This window comes from Engystomops pustulosus, chromosome 1, assembly GCF_040894005.1.
Source record: "Engystomops pustulosus chromosome 1, aEngPut4.maternal, whole genome shotgun sequence".
Classification (NCBI taxonomy): Eukaryota; Metazoa; Chordata; class Amphibia; order Anura; family Leptodactylidae; genus Engystomops; species Engystomops pustulosus.
This window is the reverse complement of record NC_092411.1, coordinates 31,285,511-31,309,170: the sequence shown is the minus strand read 5'-3', so window position 1 is coordinate 31,309,170 and position 23,660 is coordinate 31,285,511. Positions and strand designations below refer to the sequence as shown.

The window sequence follows — 23,660 nt, the reverse complement described above, 5'->3', positions numbered from 1 at the left end:
TACGTAACCCGGGGACTGCCTGTATTGTGTGTTAAGTACAAGGACAAGAGAGAGGTCCTTGTATTAACCACAATACATGAGCACACCACCACCCCTGTCCCATTACGAGGTAGCAGTACAGAAACCCCCAAGCCGGACTGTATTTTAGATTATAACAAATACATGGGAGGGGTGGACTTGTCTGACCAGGTGCTTCAGCCGTACAATGCCATGCGGAAGTCGAGGGTGTGGTACAAGAAGCTGGCCGTGCACTTCATGCAGATGGCATTGTATAATGCTTATGTGCTGCATCGATATGCCGGCCAGAGGGGAACTTTCCTGGAATTTCAAGAGGTGGTAATAAAGTACTTTCTTTTTGGAGACCAGGAAGGGGGGAGTGCTAGCACATCTGGAAGTGAGGCCACATCACGTATTGTACCAGGGCAGCACTTTCCAGGAGTAGTTCCCCAAACAGCCAGCAAGGGAAGGACACAGAAGAGGTGCAGGGTGTGCTCCAAAAATGGCATTCGGAAGGACACCATTCATCACTGTGAGACATGCCCAGAAAAACCAGGGTTATGTATGAAAGATTGCTTCCGAATTTATCATACATCCCTGGATTTTTAGAGTACCCTGTTGTTACCCTGACGCACAGCTTATACATCATGCCGCATGCCGCACCTTCCCTTCTAAGCCCTGCCATGTGCCCAGCCTGTAGATTACTGTCCCGTATGCTTTACCCGGGAAAACATGCATCATGATTTTTAGGGTGTTTGTCTCCCATGGCAGCAGCTGGGCACAAAATGACATAATGGATATTTTTTACTATGCACTATCCATTATGCACTTTTTCAGGGGTCCACCTGTGGGGTTAAAATGCTAACTATACCCCTAGATTAATTCATGGAGGGGTGTAGTTTCCAAAATAGGGTCAGTTCTTAGGGGTTTCTACTGTACTGGCCCCTATTGGCATCTACAAATCTTTCATGATGTCAAAAAGAAAAAAAAAAAGTACAATGTCTGTGCTCCAACAAGTTATTCCCTTTTGAGCCCTGCCGTGTCTCCATCCTACAGATTATTGCCTCCTATGGGGTATTGCCCTAACCGGGGTAACCCGCAGAATGATTTTTGATGTGTTTTTCCCCAGTGGCATGAGTTGGGCAAAATACTTTTGTCACTTCAATGGCATATTTGATAAATTGCAATACAATTGTTTCTCTGCACTACTCACTTTGTATTAAATTTTAGCCAGCACCTTAGGGGTTAAAATGCTCATACAAGCCTACATACATTCTTTGAGGGGTGCCCTTTCCAAAATGAGTTCACTACTTGGGGGTTTCTATTGTACTGGTACCTCGGGGGCACCCCCCATTACCAATCTAGTGAAAACGAAGCTTGAAAACCTAAATTGTGCTTCTTTCTTCCTGACCCCTGCCGTGTGCCCAGCCTGTAAATTATTGGCACATGTGTGGTATTGCTGTATTTGGGACAACCCGCAGAATGATTTTTGGGGTGTTTGTCTAAAGTGGCATGGGTTGGGCACAGTACACGAGGCACTAAAATGAAATTTTTGAGATAAAAACACAATTTTTACTCTGCACCCTTTACTTTGCATTCAATTTTGGCCAGCGTGTTGGGGGTTAAAATGCTCATACAAGCCTACATACATTCTTTGAGGGGTGCCCTTTCCAAAACGGGTTCACTACTTGGGGGTTTCTATTGTACTGGTACCTCGGGGGTACCCCCCATTACCAATCTAGTGAAAACGAAGCTTGAAAACCTAAATTGTGCTTCTTTCTTCCTGACCCCTGCCGTGTGCCCAGCCTGTAAATTATTGGCACATGTGTGGTATTGCTGTACTCGGGACAACCCGCAGAATGATTTTTGGGGTGTTTGTCTAAAGTGGCATGGGTTGGGCACAGTATATGAGGCACTAAAATGACATTTTTGAGATAAAAACGCAATTTTTACTCTGCACCCTTTACTTTGCATTCAATTTTGACCAGCGTGTCGGGAGTTAAAATGCTCACCACAACCACCGATAAATTCTTTGAGGGGTCTAGTTTCCGTAATGGTGTCATTTATTGGGGGTTTCTATTGCACTGGCACCTCACGGGCCCTGCCAACATGACATGGCACTCCAAATCCAAACGTGTGAAAACGGAGCTGGAAAATCAAAATTTCACTCCTTCCGTTCTCATCCCTACTGCGTGCCCAGCCTGTAAATTATTGGCACATGTGTGGTAATGCTGTACTCGGGACAACCCGCAGAATGATTTTTGGGGTGTTTGTCTAAAGTAGCATGGGTTGGGCACAGTATATGAGGCACTAAAATGACATTTTTGAGATAAAAACGCAATTTTTACTCTGCACCATTTACTTTGCATTCAATTTTGACCAGCGTGTTGGGGGTTAAAATGCTCACCACAACCACCAATAAATTCTTTGAGGGGTCTAGTTTCCGTAATGGTATCATTTATTGGGGGTTTCTATTGCACTGGCACCTCACGGGCCCTGCCAACATGACATGGACTCCAAATCCAAACGTGTGAAAAAGGAGCTGGAAAAGCTAAATTTCACTCCTTTCCGCCTACCGTGTGCCCAGTCTGTAAATTATTGGCACATGTGTGGTATTGCTGTACTCGGGACAACCCGCAGAATGATTTTTGGGGTGTTTGTCTAAAGTGGCATGGGTTGGGCACAGTATATGAGGCACTAAAATGACATTTTTGAGATAAAAACGCAATTTTTACTCTGCACCATTTACTTTGCATTCAATTTTGACCAGCGTGTTGGGGGTTAAAATGCTCACCACAACCACCGATAAATTCTTTGAGGGGTCTAGTTTCCGAAATGATGACATTTTGGGGGGTTTTCTATTGTACTTTTACTTCAGGGGCTCTTCAATTACACTGTGGCACCACAAAATATTTGCAGCCAAATTGGCCTTCCAAATACCCAGTATCGCTAACTCTGTTCTGGACATCACTGTGCGGGGAACCAGCAGCTGACATCCACATGTCTGGTATTGCCGTACGCGGAAGAAGCAGGGCAAGAAATTAGGAATATATATTTACCTCAAATTCCTTCTGAATGTATCCATTTTAGGGCTAAATTGGAAAGATTGAAATCAAAAATTGAAATTTCAAAATTTCCACTCCATTTTCATATGCTTCCGGAAAAATAACTAAAGGGTTAACAGACTTCTTAAATGCTGATTTGAATAGGTTGAGATGTTAGGTTCATAAAATGGTGTTACTTGTGGGGGTATATAGTACATAAGCCTTTATAGGGCACTTCCAAACTGAATTGATCACCAAAAAGTTTGCATTTTTCAAATTTCAAGAAAATCTGAGAAGTTGCTACTAAAACTTCAAACCTTCTCACATCCATAAAAAAAAATGGAAACTTAAAACAAATAATGGATATAAAAAGAAGACCAATGGCAAAAGGTTTCTATCAAAAAAAAATTGTGGTATCACTTTTTGTCTAAAAAGTATAACATTTGAAACTTTGAAAATAGTCATTTTTTTCAAATTTTTCCTAAATTTTTGAATTTTTACCCCCCAAAAAAGGAACGGATCACCGAAATGACACTACTAACATAAACTACAATGTCTCACGAGAAAACAATCTCAAAATCACAGAGATATCTTAAAGCGTTGAAAAGTTATTACCACAGGAAGAGACACTGGTCAAATTTCAAAAAAAAGTTGCGAGCCTTAACCTGCAAACAGGCTGCGTCCTTAAGGGGTTAAGGGGCCGGTCCAATGCTTTTGTTTACCCTCTTTCCACAAGCCATACCTTTTTTTTTACTGTTTACAGAGACATAGGAAGGCTTCTTATCTGTAGGACAAATTGTACTTTGTAGTGACACCATTTTATTTTTTTATTTATTGAACAGGGAAGCTGGGAAAAAATTTCCAAATGTAGAAGAGTCGGCAAAAAAAAAAGTAAAAGTCCCTGGATAGTCTCCTCAGAGAGCTGAATCTTCAAGGGAAATATTCTCTAGGTTTAGAAAGAGTTAATCTTTTGCCTCCTCATCTGTCTGAAGTGTGCAAAGCTCTGAATACACTGCTCACTACAGGAGAAAGAAGCAAAAGCAAGGCACGGAGAAGCTGCTTTACTTTGTAAAATATATATAGTATAGTATATATAGTATATTGTATACAATATACAAATATGCAATTATCACTGCTTAATTCATTACTAAAAATGCAAGTTTCTTCAAAAGATTTGTGATGTTTTAAGTAAAGCAATAGGTAATTTTCTTGTGACACATAAAAGAATGTTTAACAAAAAAATGAAAAAAATGTAATTTGTAAAAAAAAAAAGATGAGCAAAGAATGTAACTATGAAAAACATCACATAAAGTCACTACTTCAGAAGGATGGTTACTATTACCGGTGGAAATTGTGGAATCAGTAAAGACTGACATCCATAAATCTCACTGGTCATTCACTCTTCCATCGAGAAAAAAATATTAAGATTCAAGGCGCTTTCCTGTAGCGGCATCTATCATAAGAGAACTGATCCATCAGCCATATAGAGCAAAACCAATCATAGGAAATAGGAATATAACTCACAAATGGAAAATGACAAGGGAATAGCTATGATAACGCTGCTAAATTAAAGTAAAATACAGACCTTCTATAATATACAGATATATATTTCTACAGTAACATTCCTTGTATTCTGCCACCACCGGGTCTTGATTATAAGATATTCTGGATTATCAATCACATAAAATTTTTTGGAGTTCATGGACCTTTGTTTTAAATAAAAAGTATGAATATAAAATCTGCAGTTTTTTTTCATTATTTTATGTTATTTATGCTGAATCTGTGTCTATTTTATATAAATAATTGAAAATAAAGGACTTGCCTCCAGGAGGACATGAATACAACTCAATGGCTTGGACAACATATAAAAGATAACATAGAATAATCTAATTTTTATTACAGTAATAACACATCAAAGTTCATCAAACCAACAGATAATCGATTACCAAACCTCCTAACGGGTGTCCGATCCCACATGATCCTCAGTCACAGGTACAGAAGACTTTTATCTTTTAAGGCTCATTCAGATGGGCATTTTTGAGGTCAGTATTCTATCCGTTTTTTGCAGATGGCAGAATGACCCATTTATCCCGATGAGTCTGTCCACACATCCCTATTTTTTCACAGATATGCAGACGGCGAGAGAAAAATTCCAGAATGCACTATTTTTTCTCAGATGCGGACCACGGACCTCCATAGAAGTGAATGGATCCGCTAAGAAAAAACAGACGGCACACGGATGGTATCCGTATGCAGTCCGTTTTTTCTCAACTCTTGCTAGGCAACTAACTGGGCAAAAGGTAGAATAGAAACCCATGCGTTTTTTTCTGCAGATGTATAAATATACATAGACATATGGAGGTAAAAAAAAACCACATGCGTCCTCATTTTTTTTGCAGAGGTGTAGCAATCACACCCGTCTGAATGAGCCCTAACAAGACACAAAAAGCGTGTTTCTAGGTAATATAGCACCAAACATAGAGGCTTCTGAAGTGACAACTCCCCTGCAACCACTAAACTTGACTCATCCCACATGAAAATGGGTTGAGAACAGTCATATTTCTCTGGCTTTGAGTGAGATTTTTTATAGGTAAACAGGTGTATTTTCACATATAAGATGAAATTTTAGAAATAACATTTCATAGCCTACCTGATGGGGTTAGTAGTTTAGTGGGGTAAAACCTAGTGACAGTGTTAGGATGAAGAAGAGGGGAGTGAGCCGTCTCTGTTTGTGGCTTTTTCTAATGAGTACAAATGAATTGGAGATGCAAAAGAAAGTCTGGTGAGGCCCTATAAGTATTATATGGTCAGCCTGTGCGACCTTTCATGCTACACAAATGTAACCTGTAGAGGCAGATTTACAGGGAATGGTCACTGGTTTTTACAACTCTAATATGACAGCCCCTTAGGAAGGGTAACATATATCTTCATTAACATTCCCTCTTTTAAGTTAAAATTTACCAACAATATAATGGCTCCATAGTCATATGCAAATGTGCTAAAGAGAGACTCTTTTTGCTTGAGATGAGTCACTTTTGTCGCTAGTGGGGCAGCATTCCTTCATATAGGGGCAGTTAACGTAGGAATAGGATTTTTATCTGTAGTTTTAGGGATGACACAAGAGGTATAAGATCTTGTAAAATGGTCCTTGTCTAAAGAGTTGGGTTTTAAGAGCACGTTTGAAGCTTTGGAGGTTGGGTATAAGTTTGATAGTCTGGGGAAGGTCATTCCACAGAATTGCTGCAGCTCAGGAGAAGTCCTGTAGAATTAGAGGTTAGAATTAAAGAAGAGAATAATCTAAGATCACTAGCAGATTGAAGAGCATTGGCTGGGCAAGAGACTGAGATGAAAGAAGAGGTAGGCAGGTGCAGCACTGTGCAGAGCTTTGTGGATGAGGGTGACAACTGAAGTAGACAGGAAACCATGGCAGTGACTGGCATAGATTGGAGAAATCTGTGAAGCGTTTGGTCAGAAAGAAATGTCTGGCTGCTGCATTTAAAATAGAAGAGTTTAGTAAGTGGAAGACGGATTAATAGGGAGTTACAATAGTCAATAAAGGTATCTGATGAAATGTTCCAACTTAAGCCTCTAAAAGTCACTTTTCTCTGATAATTTGCATACGACCTTGGATACATTTTTTACGTAGAAACAAGACAATTCTTAAAGGATATGTCATAGCGTACATGAGGGAGCATGCTAGCTTAGAGAAGGTGCTTTAATGTCTTATTGCCTCATATATAACTGCTAATTCTCGGTACTTACATTAAAAAAAATGGAACAGTAGGAGGTGAGCAATAGTAGCCACCATTTGTATGGACCTGAGATAAGAGCAGGAGAATAACCTCTATATTTAGACTACGTTACCATAATTCCAGGCCATCTTCCAGGAGGTAGATGTGCGGTGGCTGAGACACGTCTGTGCTGAGCTGAATTACAGGAAGCAGGAATGGATATAAATTCTGTCCGTCTCCACCTAAGCCCTAGTTCATAATGAAATAATAAAATATCAGTGTGGCCTATTCACAATTGATATAACATAACCTTTATACGTTGGTTTTATCACACACTATGTACCCAGAATCACATAGATCCCTTAGAACGATCTCCTCTATAGCTCAATACTTATACAACACGAACTATACATTTACTTACCCCACCAATTCATTCCAGTGGCAAGAAAGGCTTAACGTGGACAAATGTAAGGTTATGCATTAAAGGGGTATTCTCGTCTCGGCATTCACATTCAGATTCATTAATCTGCCATGCATAAACATTTTTTCAATTAGTTGTTATTAAAAAAATGCACCCGTGTGAAGATAATTTCTCATAAAAGTAGTAATATGGTCCCTTAGAAACGAGACTGTGTCCTTGGATACGACCACCTCTGCTGGAGTGATTGCGCCAAAGAAACAAAGGATGTTTGTATAGTAAATGTCCAAGAGTTACAGCATGTCCCATAGTCGTCCTGTGGTAATGATCGCTGAAGCCAGGTGGTCAGGCAGGACTCAATAGCACATGTCTGGCCACTGCTGCCAAAATGTGAGGTGGTCGTATCCAAGGAAGCCATCTCGTTTCTAAGGGACAACATAGCCACATTTATGAGAAATTATCTTCACACAGGAACATTTTTTTAATAACATCCAATTGAAGAAATGTTTACATATGGCAAATGAATTAAATTAAATGTAAATGCCCAGATGGGAGTACCCCTTTAAGGATAAGAAAACTTATCTCACAGCTAAGAGTGAAATCTAAGACACTTAAGGGCATGAAAATATTGGTGGACAGTAATCTCTGAGCAAATAACTGATAATGTTTGTGTAAGGAAAAGTTATGCAATTTTCCAATCTACTTTCTGTATCAATTTGTCACTGTTTTCTTGATCTTGGTTTATCATGTGGATAAAAAACGGTCCCTGGTCATGTGATGTCACACAGGTGCATGAATCGTTATATCCCTGGTCATGTGATGTCACACAGGTGCATGAATCGTTATATCCCTGGTCATGTGATGTCACACAGGTGCATGAATCGTTATATCCCTGGTCATGTGATGTCACACAGGTGCATGAATCGTTATATCCCTGGTCATGTGATGTCACACAGGTGCATGAATCGTTATATCCCTGGTCATGTGATGTGACACAGGTTAACAGCTCATTTTATCCATGGTCATGTGATGTCACACAGTTGCACAGCTTGTTATATCCCTGGTCATGTGATGTTACACAAGTGCAGGCCTCGTTATATACCTGGTCATGTGATGTCACTCAGGTGAAAGGCTTGTTATATTCCTGGTCATGTGATGTTACACAGGTGCAGGCCTCGTTATATACCTGGTCATGTGATGTCACTCAGGTGAAAGGCTTGTTATATCCCTGGTCATGTGATGTGACACAGGTACACGGCTCATTATATCCCTGGTCATGTGATGTCACACAGGTGCAAGGCTCGTTATTATTTGGAAGTATAAATATGGAAGGTGAATGGAAGCCCTTTTGTTCACCAGCTGTTCCCCATAGAGATCAATGTATGTAATCTTCTATTACACTTGTGTTACTTACAGTGGAAATAATAACAATTATTCCACTACAGGTAACAGAAGAGGATAGAAGACTGAACCTATAGTCACGTATAGAGTCTTCTGTGTCTTTCCCTTCTTCATACTGGTTATAATGACTGTATGTTCCTCAGTCTCTTCTGTAGAATAGGTTGTGTTTTTACAACTTTCACATAAGATCTGAAATAAAAGGGAACTTATGGAAATTCCTCTTTTTCTGATCCAATACAAAATCCTACGCAGCGCCCTGACAAGCATCACTGAATAGATGTGAATAAATGTGGATATTCCTGGAGTAGACTGACTTCCAGAAACCCCATCACGTAAATGACTTGACGCCTCTTAACAGTTTACTTTGTGCAGACGGATATCGCACCGTATCTTTTATTTATGAGAAAGTTGACACGACAAACCAGAAGTTGTGCAAGTAAAAGGAGTTGGCCACTTTATGTTAATATTTTATTATATATGGGAGACCGGTCTACAGAGCCGACAACACCAAAGGTTCTGCTATTCATTGCATTGCATTGCGCTGCTACCAAATAGCTTCTACCTTCTCCCTAGGGACTGTGGCTGATCCTGCGGTCAGGGCGGGGGCAGGAGAAACTTGGAACCCGCACCGCCTGTCATCAAAAGACAATGATGATCAGGTCAGGATCAAGTTAATATCATGAACCCAATACATAACCATAAAGTGGCCAGTGAGGAGAGGCTACTGGGCATTTCATCAATGAATGGGGGCTGCTAGACATTTTATTAGTGAGGGGAGGCTGCTGCTGGACATTTCACTGATGAATGGAGGCTACTGGACCTTTTAGTAGTGAGGGGAGGCTGCTGCTGGACATTTCATTGATGCGTGGAGACTGCTGGACCTTTTATTAGTGAGGGGAGGCTGCTGCTGGACCTTTCATTGATGATTGAAGGCTGCTGGACATTTAATTACTGAGTGAAGTCTGTTGGTCATTTTTTAATGATGGGAGGCAACTAGACATTTTATTAAAGAGTATTTGCCACCTAGAAAACCTCCCCAAATTCGCCTGGTCTTCTTGCTACTATCACTGTGATGGATGCATCTCTGGTTCAATTAATTGTTATGTGTGTTGTAATATAATGGCACTGTATTCCTTACTGTTTGTACTTGGTTGTCCATGTACATGATAATAAAAATTAATACATTAAAAAAAAGGATCTGCTGCATTTCCTGCCCTAGGATTTTACACAAGTCAATAAGTTTTTTCCATTTAGTTTTTGTGGTAACATTTGGTACCTTGGCATATACTTGAGGATATACAGGTAATGTGGCACAGATTGAAACCAAATAAAGGGGGAATTTTTAAAGCTAGCTATAGTCTGCAACAAGAACTAGTGTGGAATTACATGACCACTAGTTATATCAGAAGAGGTCGGAGTGTCAACATATATCCGAACTGGCAGGAGGGGCACCATGGGCCAGTGTGTGATCCAATACCCCTATTGTGTGTTTTGAAGGCCTTTGGAACTCAATTTCTATTAAAAGTTCCTGTTGATCACTGAATATGAGGAAAGTTACCTCCATAGAAGTACCCATAGAAGTCTTTTTGGCCTACTTTGCACAATTGGCATGTTTGCATTCTTTTTTTGGTCACATCTTCATTTAGACCCACTCTCCATGTTAGTATAATAATGTTTATACATTATTTATTGTGTTGAAATCAGACTCATCTTTGGTGTTCCCAACTCCTGCATGATGCTTCAATAAAGACGTAGTACACCCCAGCTTTATTCTATATGCACTGTACCTATGGCACGTGAGTAGTTGAAGTCAGGCTTCACCGAATGGTTGTGTAGGCGCCGAGGGTTCTAGATCGAGGTATGTGTACGTGTTTATTTATTGCAGGCATGGAGAGATATAATAAACCCAGATTTGAGACATAAAACCAGTGCTCTATGAACACATATTGATGGCTTCGCCCTGACAGATGCATTCAGTGTTAACTTTCTGCTGAAAGCCGCAACTAGCTTAGGAAGGCCTATTCCCTGCAAATAATCTACTCATAGGGCTTGTTTTTTGCTCTAAGCCAGAGGTGGCACTCAGAGCCCTTTCTGTGGGCACCCAGGCCATCGCCACAGAACATCAGACAGGACCCAAAGAATCTTCCTGCAGTTCCAAACAACTTAAAAGCTGCTGCTTTCAGTCATATTCTGATACTTACTTCACTACTTGGGACTGTAGGAAGAGGATGAATAAATAGACAGGGCCGAATTATCTTTGGTGGACCTCCTGCTGGCCCCTACAGGTCTACAGAGGGACACTGGAAAGAAGCTGAAATGATGCAAATTTTCCATCTTTCTACTGTGTTGCTGTCCTCAGGAGGCCAATATGATTGTTGAAGAACAGGGAGCAGTAAGTTACTGCTTAAATTTTTGTTGGCACCTCCAAATAAATAAGCATGGTTTTGGGTGTCTTCTTGGGCACTCGGCCGCTAAAAGGTTCGCCATCACTGCCCTAGGCCAATGGTACTGGGATCGGCAATAACAAAACATGGTTGCCCTTAAAACAGGAGCTGGTTAGCCAGTGTGAACAGCCCAAAAAAATGAAATGACTTGAAGTTTACCTTAACCAGGTGAGTTAATGTGGTCAGGATAGCGCATCGTAACATGTTGTGTTCTTCACTTTGCTTCCACAGAAGAGGCAAATACTGAACAAGACAGCCGACAAAAGGCCGAATCTATGAATAGCAAACATATCACAACGCGTCAGTCAAAATGTCAGCAAATTGCGCTTACAGATAAACTCAACATATGCCACGTAGGTAGGAACCTATAATGATGCATTTATCATAGAGACTAGAGAAATTGTCACTTGGCAATGATAACAGGAGCTGCTTATACAATCTAAAATTTCACTTACAATTATACCATCACAATGGTCGCTGAAAAGTAGCAACAATCTTCATGAGGAATTTATACCTACCCCAAGGGTGAAGAGCTACAGCAACTATGATATTCTGTGGTTACTTAAGGAAACCTACCATGAAAAATCTACCATCAGAAGGAGATCTGTTATTAGATTCCTCCTACCTGCCTATGTCCTAATCTGTAGTTTAATAATCCTGGAACCTTACTTGGTAAAAACAGAGGTTACTGGGGCGTGTACTAGCCTGGCCGGCACCGGGAGCTAAGGCTACTCCACTAGTACTAGGATGGGTGCTTAATAACGTCAAAAGTTAGCTGGTTCCTCATGACATTTTTAAGGGATTAGCTAGGTTTCTGAAAAGGAGTAAATTTTGTAAAATGTCTGAACTTTGATATCAAAAGTTTTTGGGATGAACAACAAATTGGAGGTAAGGAAGACTTTATGTTCTATCGAGAACTTAACTGATCAATCTTACGTGACCAATGAAGCTATCCAGTGCCACAGGGGACCCTTAGCAGTTCTGATGTGGACGGGAACATAAAGAGTGGAAATGGGGGCCACACCAAGCATACATTAGACTGGGACTGGGAAATCTACCATCAAACCAAGGGACACTTACTAATAGATCCAGGCTACCGGGATTGTGAGAATTTTAACTGTACCAATTAACCCCTCCGTGCTGCAGCTTCATAGGCTGTTACGCTGTCTCTCCCTCCCACCTGCTCTCTCGGTACTTCCCACCTCCCTCCGCCTGTAAGCTAACAGTGGGGGGGGGGGTGTAAAATACTGGGACTCTGCAGCACAGACAGGCTCTGGTCCAAAGCACTTCTCGTTGATTAAAATAATTTAAAAAATTAATCTTAGAAGGAGATATTTTTTTATATTTGCAGCTCCTGTTTAGAGCTTTGCATTGTACCACTCCTATTACTCTGGGAAATGTAGAAATACATTGAGAGTTACCCTGCCCTTACAAAGCCTAAAGGCATATTCACATGAGAGTTTTTCACAACTGTTTACTATCAGCAATTTTCACTGATAGCATGCCAGCCCATTATTTTCTATAGGGTTATTCAGACGTCTATTTTTGCATGTCAAATATGTGGACCACTGACTTCTATAGACGTCACCTTGGTTATCTTTGGGCTGCCCATTTTTTTCTCAACCTTTTTTTAAACATGGGAGGTTCCAACACTAGACAGTAAAATATTTAAATGTGAATAAACAATTTCAATAAGATATAAAAAAAAAATAAAGAGAAAGAAAGAAGTAGTAAAAAAAACATGAGCACACATCTCACAAAGTGCTGCTGCTGCGTTTCGGATGGTCTCTCGTCCTTTAGCTACGACCTCATCTTTTTGTGTGTTTTTAGCCAAATAATGTATACAATTCAAAAGTTTTTGTCCTTCAAATGGCGGACTCCCTTACATATTTGAATATATTTCTAGGACGATGATAATAAAATATATAACTAAACTTGGAGATATAAACATTCCTTCTGCTTTGGTCCAGTTTCTGAATGAAGCTGCCGTAGTAATGCACGCAACAAATATATGAATTCTAGATGTGACACCATCATACAGGGACATGAATGTATTTATCCCGAGATGAGTATCTCTTGAGTCAAGATATCCATCAAGTGCACATATACACACATCTCCATACATAGCTATGGCAACCGGAATAAAGACATCTATAGTTTACAGGCTGCATTCAGAGAACTGAACAATGGGCTACAATAGAAACTAAATTCCTGCTATAAAGTCTCATATTTTACAACAAATATTATTAGTAAAATGTTTATAGTGTGCAAAACCCATATGAATCATATATATATATATATATATATATTTTTATATACAACACGCTGTAGTCAATACGGATAGTTACCTGCATGTTAACCCTTTCAATAACACATGACAGTACATGGAGGATTTGCATCTTTGAGTCGCATTCCGTTACTTGCTGAAGAAGCTGGAAAAGGAGACTGAAGATGGACTCCAGGTACTGAAAAACAAGAAAATTCTGTAATGTTACCATAAGTAATACAAACATATCCCCGGAGATAGAAGTACATTGTAGAATGATATATAAATGTATTTATTATGTGTTTCAATCACAAACATTTAATATCACTACACAATACACTAATAATGACACTGTTCCGCCTGCCGCACCATCAGTAAGTGAATACATCATTCTCATTATTAAACTCCCACCGATCTGACTGTTAAACCCCTTTCCTGTGGATAGGTAATAATGAGACAGCACATAGCATTCCATTAAATGAAAGACAAAGTGATGAGTTTATGCCATGCGCGACGTTTCGGTGGATAACCACTCCCGAAATGTCGCCCTTGGAATAAACTCAATACTTTTTTGTGATTCAATTTTTCCAAAACATATTACTAGAACTCCATGTCTGGAGTTTGATGTGTTGCACCCCCCCACCCCTTTCTTTTCGGATCTTCTAAAACTGTGCTTCTGTGGACTTTTGCTTTTACAATAACTATATATATATGTGTGTACAGGCGTTCCCTTACACCCAACTTCCAGACGGCCCTTAGTTACAAACGGACCTCTGGATGTTGGTAATTTACTGTACTCTAGTCCTAGGCTACAATAAACAGCTGTAACAGTTATTAAATATGTCTGCAATTAAGATTTAGTGTTATTCCTGGTTCTTAAGACAACCCAAAATTTTTAAAATTCAATTGTCACAGAGATAAAAAAAAAAATTGTCTAAGGTTACAATTATAAAATATACAGTTCTGACTTACAAATTTAACTTAAGAACAAACCTACAGAACCTATCTTGTACGTAACCCTGCCTGTATATATAAAGTATGGAGGATGTGCACCATTATATATATTCAGGTCGAATGATGGGGCCCCTTGACACTGCAGGCCTATTAGCGGCTGCTACCGTTGTAGTCACACCCCTGTTTTAATGCAAAAAATCACAGATGAAAAAAAAAATTGTAAAGATATTGTCATTTAAAGAAGAGCAGAAGAGAACTGAAAAAAAAAATGACCAGGACATTCAGGCACTAATGACACTTGATCATGAAAGGGTTAATAAGAAGAACGACATAGGAGAGGTCATTACTTAATGATGGGCATGCAGGGGCCAACACAGGTTAAAGCATCTGACAGGTTCCCTTTAAGAAAATAAGCTCGCTGAGTGCATGTTAATGATGAAGACGGGGAACACAATTGTCATTCAACAATTATTTCATGTCTATTGGCGGCTGTAATGTATTCTAGAAGTGTCCCCTAATACGAGTGATATTATCTGTCTGTAAATTGTGATAAAAGCAATGGTCAATAATTCCATTATGCAAAAACCACTCTGGAACAGAAGATATTAAGCGCCCAGTAAACTCTCGCACCACTTTCCACAAGCATAATTGCTACTTTTTAACATCATAAAGTTGTATAAATGAATGATCAATCTCGTAAAATCGAGGTTACGATGGACGTGCCCCATCCTCACATAAATCCCATCTCCTCTAAACACTGGAATGAATGTCACAGAAACTGTTCAAATAAAAACCAGAACAAAGGGTCCTTTATCCGGTCACTTTGTGGATATACACAGAGGACATCTAGCGTCTTATCTACCTCACATAGTGACAGCTGAGTAAGAGAGGGAAATAGAAGCCGGGGCGTTGGGACTTAGACTATAATGACCTTCTGACCCTCCCATCATAGAACCATGGCACATGGACAATGGAGGGCTGTGTGTAATGGCACATTGACACCTGTGGTTCAATAAGATCCTGCTCCTGTGATGCAAAGTTGAAGAACAATGGCATAATATCACTTACCTTCGAAAATGATAACTAAATGAAAACAACTAAAATAAAGCTTACCGATCAGACCAGGACTGGACCGCAAATCAAAAAGTTTAAAAGACGGAGCATCCAGGACTTGAATGGGCCAAAATATGCCAATATAGCATGAAGAGAACACAGGTTTTCTGTCTAATGGCCCCTAAAAAGTAGGGGATCCTAATGATCCACTAATGTTGGATCAGCAACGAATGCAAGTAAGTTGGGTGAGTATAGACCATCCCTTCATGTTGTATTATCTACTCCTTGCAGGGAAATGAAGTATGGCAGTGATAACAAACCTTTTATAAAATGAGTGCCCAAACTACAAGCAAAACTCACGTATTCACCGCAAAGTGCCAACATGGAAATGTAAGCAGTAAACATACTGCTCCCTTCTCTGTCATAGCTTTCAATTATATCCGTATTCTAAGAACACCATTAGTGAAGAAAGATGGAGGACAAATTCAGGAACAGGAAGAATTGTCAGGCCTTGAGCCGGAGATACAATGATAATGCAGATCTGCCCACCCCTTCCAATTCCTCCAGTAGTCTAAGGCAGTGCTGTTGCTTTAACATCGCCGCTGCTGACCATGGTTTGTACCGGTATTGGGACTCCATTCATCTCTATCCAGCAGAGTTGCAATGTCGACACGAACCATGGTCAGGTGTGGCGCTGTCTTTCCAACCCCTTTAAGATAGCACTGAGCGTGGCAAGTCCTTGGCTGTCTGGGAATCCATGAAGATACCTTGCATCCTTTTTAGTGATGGCCTGGGTGCCCATAGAGAGGGATCAGAGTGCCACCTCTGGCACCCGTGCCATACGTTCATGTCTGGCACTGTATTATGGCACTATATAAATAGAGATTGTTATTAACATCCCAGACCACCCCTTTAGCACTCTATGTTGCTAGTATATTTTACAATTTGTATGAAGTGCACCTACCGGCAGGAACTGTTCTGTTCTGAACTCAAAATCATCAACTGGTAAACTGAAAAGTTAAGGCGAAAGTCAGCAGTAATAGTTTAATATGTAAAGATCAAGACTATCCATGTCTATACAGTATTGTCATTTCTATGACATAAACCAAATTGGACACAACTAATTAAAGGAATTGGCCAAGCTACGTACAAAGCTGCTTATGGAGGACCTTTCAATGCCCCCAATAACTAACTCTTCAAATGAAATCAATCATCAAAATCCAGCATGATAAACCAGGGACATTACTGATAGATCCAAGCACTGGGACTGTAGTAAGTGTATGAAATGTGTTATCCATGGCCTGCTTCCTTCCAAGATCAATGTTTAAAATTATGCTAACGAGCCTGAAGGGCTACTCTCGCCCCTCTGTGATCTGGCTTTACAGGCTGTTACACTGCCATGGCTCCTATCTATATACCTTATATACTCGAGTATAAGCCTAGTTTTTCAGCACAAAATTTGTGCTCAAAAACCCTAACTCGGCTTATACTCAAGTCAACTAAAAACAAAGCCAAAACTCACCTTTCTGACGTCACCCATAGGTCCTCTTCTGTCTGAGACAGTCTGAGATAGAATAGGACCTATGGGGGACGTCGGAAAGATGAGTACAGTGTTATTTTTTTTCCTATTACAGGGGCTGGACAGGCTGCATGCTACAGGGGTTGGGCAGGCTGTATGCTACAGGGGCTGGCAGACTATATACAGGGAGGCTGTAACCAATGCATTTCCCACCCTCGGCTTATACTCGAGTCAATAGGTTTTCCCAGTTTTTTTTTTTGAAATTAGGGGTCTCAGCTTATACTCGGGTCGGCTTATACTCGAGTATATACAGTATTATTAAACTGTAAGCAGTCTGACCCTGCAGTCCACCACCTTCTATATGTGCCCTTTACTAACTATTAGCATAGAGTTGGGGACAGATGAAAAGGAACATATATAGAATAGCAGACTACATGCAGTTGGTTTGTAGTCTGTAGCCATGGAGATAACATAGTCTGCATAAGGGCTATAAGCACATTTTAGTATCATAGTTTATATGGTTGAAAAAAGACACATGTTTATCAAGTTTAACCAAGGAAGGGAAGGGATTGGATGAGGAAGGGATTTAGGGGAAACAATTCTATATAACATAACCATCAATGTTATTTAGGTGTAAAAAGGCATCTAGACCCTTCTTGAAGCTTTCTGCTGTCCCTGCTGTGACCAGCGCCTGAGGCAGGCTATTCCACAGATTTTATTTTTTATTTGAGACAATTTGCTAAATTGCTCTATTTCTCTATTTTACCAATAACTATAAAATGATATAAACCTGGTACATTTTATCAAATGAATGTGGAGAGAAAGAAGTGTAAATGTCACATGGTAATAATTTAGAGGCAGGGGATTATAATAGTCCCATGACAGTTACTTATTCTATTGTTTTATCCTTGCACTAAGTTATTAATATAAGGGTTTAACTTTACTAGATTAAAATGCTGTTACTTTTCCTACAGGTCTGACCCTTGCCATTCATCATAACAGGAGCCCTGCAAAGTCTGAGTAAAAAAAAGTGTCCATATTCAATAAACCATCACTGTGTAGTCATTGTCACTGCTCTTATTTGGTAATCAATTATTTCTATTTTCAGAAGCTAAACACGGTTGTGAGGGCAAAGTGATACCGCAGTGCTCAGCAGGAGCAAAAAGAATTTAATTAGAATGGCATTTATGAATAGAGCAACATGTTTCCATTTGCAAACATATAGCCAAAGGATATCCAACTTCAAGGTTGTAGCTGTCTCGATGCGAACCTAGAAGACAAGAACAGAAAAGTTTTTTAAAAAAAAACACAGCTGTCATTTATTATAGATACTCATCATTCGCTGGTAATACAACATTATGTAAATACATTATGGAAATTGGAATGGGGCTAGCTCAGTCAGTTTTAAAGAGGTAAAATTTCTTTTAGAATTTTATAGCGATCAGGAGGTTTTGTTCAGTTTTTTTTTTTAATTTTTAATCCCCTTCATGGCTCCCATACGGCTATATATACTGTACGTCCTATCTGCACAAGCCCCGTGCAGATAACACAAGTGTCACATTTTAAACAATCATTTCTCCTGAACTATGGCACCTAAAAACACAATTCTGGTGACAACCAAAAAGTCTATTAGTTTCCTCATCAATGTAATATTTATGAAAACCGGGAAAACCAAAAAGCTGATATCTTTATCGTGGTCATGGTACAGTATACAAAACTAACTTACTGTACTAAGCCATGTGCGCTTATCATAGAACGTATTCCTGATCCGTAGCATAGGTGATGACAATCTGCAAGGACCCCCACTGATCATGAGAATTGGGGTCTTGTTCCTCCTAATTGATAGATTAAAAAAAATAGGTTCAATATCTAAGGTGGTCTGCATGTTGGACACTGCACACATTGCACATAACAGTAGCACCATTAATGTGACAACTGTTACAGTGTTGGCACTATGGTTCTCCCAGCAGGGAGTCCTTGCATCATATTTTATCCTGTGTAATGTGGTCAGTCTGTGGGATCGGACTAACATACAGGTCCACTTCCACGGGTCGGGCACAGGCCAAAGGCCACATTCAGGCGAACATGTGCTCACCCAGGGCTACGGCAGTGCGGTGGAGACAAGGCATGAGCGCCGCACAGGCATTCTTATGGCCGCAGATAGAGCACGCTCCGTCTTATTTTAGAGCAATGGTGCTGTACGTTGAGCACACGTTGTCACCATATTGCGCCCGGGGCTCTAGGGAGGTATATCCGGCCACAAGTTGAATTCGGCCTAAGAAAATTGCCAGAAATTGCCAAGCCAATGCTCATCTATCTCCGGTACTTCATAGAGAAGGAATGAGAGTGCGAGAGACAGTCCAGGCTATTCCCAACACTCTAAAGAACAATGAATGGACTGGCAGGATGCCGGCTCATCCAAATAAGAGGGATGGGACCCCTGCTCTCATCATCTATAGGTTCCCCTGTGATGCGGATGCTGTGTTAAAATAACTTCATGGTGGAGGTCTCTTTACTTTTACAGATTTAGTTTGCATTCCTGCTTTATCGTACATATATAGAGGCTATACAGGAGCCCTGTGCATTAAATGTAATGAGATGGATAGAATTAGCTAGTTACACTACTGCTAACCTGCCTGCACCATGACTACCTCTAGGCTGAAGGCTGCACAGGTCATGGATGTATTATAGCAATATTACTCCCTGCTTATCATCTTCCACATGACGCTTATCTATAAATACAGAAATTAATGGCACGATTAATTGTCTTTACAGCACACAGTTTGTCCTCGGCTATCTGTGCATCTCTACCCAAATAAATCCCCCGACTTCCGTTTCCAAATTAGCCACACAGATGCAATGACATTTTGGAGGTACAAGGATATTCTTTTGTTTGTTTTATCAGATTATGGTTTAATATCAGCATGGAAGGAACAAGCATTTCAGACAACAGAAAAAAAATTTACATATCCCAGTCTGTCAGTATTAAATTAGCAGATTATGGAGTATCGTGATTAAGGAGAGAAACAGATGGGACGCTGCAAAATATGCAAATGATCAGTAATGACATATAATGCCAATACGTTACCATCCATTGCTGGCGCGTGTTCTAGGGGAGAGGGGACGTGGAGTGGATGCTTGTAGACGGGGATAGATTACTATGAGAAGCAGACAGGGACAGAAGGGAATACGTCTATCCTGAACTGCAAGAAGAGAAAAGTTCCACTAGTCTGTCAACCAGGAGGGTAAGAAAGTTGTCAATCCATCAAACAACTCAATACTCAATACTTGATGTGCCTGGGTCTTCGGTTGCGTTTCCACACTTGTTACATTTTTTTAAAGACAAAACCAAGAATACCATGTAAAAGGGAGGTATCGTCTGTCCTTAAATGGAAATATAAAAAAGGTCCTCTATTCTAAAGATGGGCATTTAAAATCAGATCGGTGGAAGAAAATACCCAGTGCCCCCACTAAGCACAGAGAATGAACCAGGAATCAGATAGCTCCATTCACTTTGTAGTGGTCAGACCTGATTACTGCACTGTATTTTCTATTTAAGTGAAAGGGAACTAATCTGCAAAAACCTTTTTTCTCAACAATACATAGTTTGGTGTTACAATACAACAATCTGATATCAAAGGCCTACTCTATGGATTTGTCATCAATATGTTTATCCTGGAAAAAACCTTTAAAGAAGTCGTACCAAGTCTGAACGTTATGTCCTACTCACAGGATAGAAGATAAAAATCTGATTGATTAAAGTCAGACTGCTGGGGCCCCCAAGATCATGGGTACGGACACCCAGGGATCCAGAAATCCAGTTCTTACAAACTGATGGAGCAGCAGGTTGAGCATGTGTCCTGCCGCTGAGAACAGAGCTCAGGTGTCTCCGGCGTTGTCAAGTCATGTACCAGTTTACATTTCTCTTCAAAGTTGATTTTCTGGGTGATGGAACCGTACTGGGCTATGAAACAAACATTTTCTGTAAGGTGTAAGACAAAAGTGGTAGTAGTTTTTAGGCCCTATTTATGATGACAGGTTCTCTTTAAGGTTCACTTTATATCAATCTTTGTTTAAAACAACAATCAAGGTTGTGGTGACTTTATGGTTGCAAAGAAACCAAATCTGACAAGATATGTGTTGCAATCAAATTGAAACACGCACAAAATTACAACGTAGATCCAATATCATATTTTCTCTCCGTACATAATGGAACATGGAAATCATTCCATCCCTCAGACATAGGAACTGCCATACTTGCCCTTGGTCTTAGACTGAGACTAAGGGTGAGTATTGCCCAAAATGCACCAGCTGGATGTGGCCTGCTGCAAGTACAATGTTTTAATAGATTTGTAATTAAAAAAATCGGATTATAACACAGCGCTGGAGAAAGTTTTTTTTAACAAAGCAAATTCCTACTATTGGGTTTCCAGTTGTCCAAACAGTTCTTTTATCCGAAATAATAAAGGAGGCCAATGCCTTTGTGTGACCGCGTGATACTGAAAGACCACAAGGAGGAATTGCGGTCACAATTTTTATTTTTTTTTGAATTAGCAGTTTTATTTTAATATAGTCTTTCAATACTCTACATATATTGTGTATAAGGTACATGTCCCATGAGTCTTCTCCATAATGTCTTAATGGAATATTTTGGTGAATCTTTGGTTCCTCAGATGATCATTGCCTATCTTGCAGGTCCAGCACTGGCAGCAGCAGTTTCATGACCACATTACGAAGTCTACAGCGTTAATACATGTTCTTATTAAACGCATGGGCAGTATTGCTATGCCTATGGTACTAATGGGTGATCTGATTCATGTACTGCATAGCCATGGGAGCTGGACCTCCAGTGCAAATGCAGGTAAGTCATCCGCATCCTGCAGGTAAGGACTATGGACCGGACTGTGATGATGAATGAGTGGGGGATGGTTACGATAGTGCTTGGAATAATGCAATATACATAATTCCCTATAGACACAAACCTCTGAAAGCCTGAATGAGTAAAAAGAAGACAAGCAGCTGAGGTCTGAAGATCAAGCTGAATTGTAACAGAGACAAGTGTGTCATGAAATCTCAGGCTTCCAGCTATTGTGAATCGCAGTTTAGTAGAACCACACAACATAGTCCTCCCTGAAGGATGTGAAGCCTGGAAACAGGACACATGCAGGATGTATCTCTTTAAATTGTTGTATGTCTGATAAAGTGTCAGAGTAAAGATAAAACTCATACAGTCTTGCAGATTTTTTTTTTACCGCCAAGGTTAGAGAGAATATTTTTTGGACTCCAGCCAGTGAACCTCGGGAATAAACAAAACAATTAAGACTAATTGCTTGACAAAACACGACGCTACTCAACAAGGTTCTGGGTCATGGAGCGCTCTCATTGAGAACCCTTCACAAATCACTAAACAAATCAAAAGGCAAAAAAAAAACAACAGCTTTATTTTGTTTATGCATACAAAATGCAGAATTAATTACCAGGGTAGAGTCGTCCCAATGTATCGTAGATGCTGAAAAAATCCTCAAGTTTTATGCAAGAGGAAATGTATAAAGTGATGGTCAGCTACCGGGCCACACATAAACTAAGCACACAGCCTTGGAGGTGAAGTGTCCTGTATCATAGACATGTTTTTCTTGAAAAGAAATGTGTGCCAAGATGATCCCATTCCACAGACTACTACGTCCACTAAACCATCCCAGTGTTATCAAAAGATGTAGATGTAGACAGATGAAGGCTTTCTAATCTTTTATTTGGAGGGTGAAAAAGACGGATACCGGCACGTAAACTGATGTTGAACAAATCTGAAGGTGGGGTGACTCTACCAAACATTAGAGGGTACAATTTGGCAAGCCTCTTTCGCCCTCTGAGAGACTGGGTCCATGTCACTGAAAAGTTCTCCAACACGGAGCTAGAGCAGCAGCTTGCGGCACCAAACATCTTAGTTGCTCTCTTACAAACAAAATATAACAGATTGCCCACGGTAGCACAAAAGTCGATAGTGTTGAAAGACATCTTAGTGGCATGGAAGGAAGTCTTGAAGTTGTGCACTCCAACTTTCTTAATTTCCAAGTACATGCCTCTCTGGTGTCACAGAGTATGCACCCCGGGAGCAGAAAGCATACTATTTTGCCCATGGAAGCAAAAGGGATTAAGGAGGGTGGACGACCTATTCCATGAGACAGAACTCTGTTGGCTCACTGAGCAGGAGCTACAGCAGAAACACTCGCTAACTGTCTGTGTGTCATTCACTTATCACCAATTGCATAATTTCCTAAGAAGCAAGGCAGCGGATAGGACAAAGGAGATTCCTAAGACATCCTTCTCAACACTCCACAGAGTACACAATGCATTTCCATGTTATATAGTGAGATCAAAATGCAGCTGCTCAGAAGGATACAGCTGACGTTGGGTAGATGCTGGGCCCGCAAATTCCCAGGGAGGTATATGAAAGGAGCCTAAAGGGATCAGCTAAAAATGTGTAGAGAGAGCGGAATGGAGGGAAACTTTTAGAATCCTTCGCCATGCTTACTATGGGTTCAATCTTCCCAAGACACCCTCTAAGCCTGACAGAGTGCCAGAAATGCTCCATACCAAACACTGAGTTATGGCATGGCTTGTGGCAGTGCGAACACTTGGACCTCAGTCAGAGATCATATTAGGGTTCATTGGAAAACCAACTTACTTATGGACCCGATCTTTCTTATCTTTCATGATCAAAAAGGGGAGGAAGACAGAGATGATAGTCTCATTTTACATATAGACTTAAATGCACTTTTACTTGTAGCAAAAATATGTATAATGAACCATTGATCCAATCATCTATACCCATCGTT

At 40.2% G+C, this 23,660-nt stretch overlaps 1 protein-coding gene across 2 annotated transcripts in view; it reads right to left on the bottom strand.

The window, feature by feature from the left end:
• The window catches only part of IPO11 (importin 11), a 315,892-nt gene that overhangs the window by 181,979 nt on the left and 110,253 nt on the right, over window positions 1–23,660 (bottom strand). For both annotated transcript variants that reach the window (XM_072136983.1, XM_072136974.1), the window contains exons 17-21: window positions 18,064–18,097; window positions 16,273–16,313; window positions 13,384–13,500; window positions 11,195–11,308; window positions 6,906–7,021 (exon numbers count right to left, since the gene is read on the bottom strand). In XM_072136983.1, the coding sequence (XP_071993084.1) occupies window positions 6,906–7,021; window positions 11,195–11,308; window positions 13,384–13,500; window positions 16,273–16,313; window positions 18,064–18,097 (422 nt within the window). The remainder of the gene's footprint in view (window positions 1–6,905; window positions 7,022–11,194; window positions 11,309–13,383; window positions 13,501–16,272; window positions 16,314–18,063; window positions 18,098–23,660) is intronic.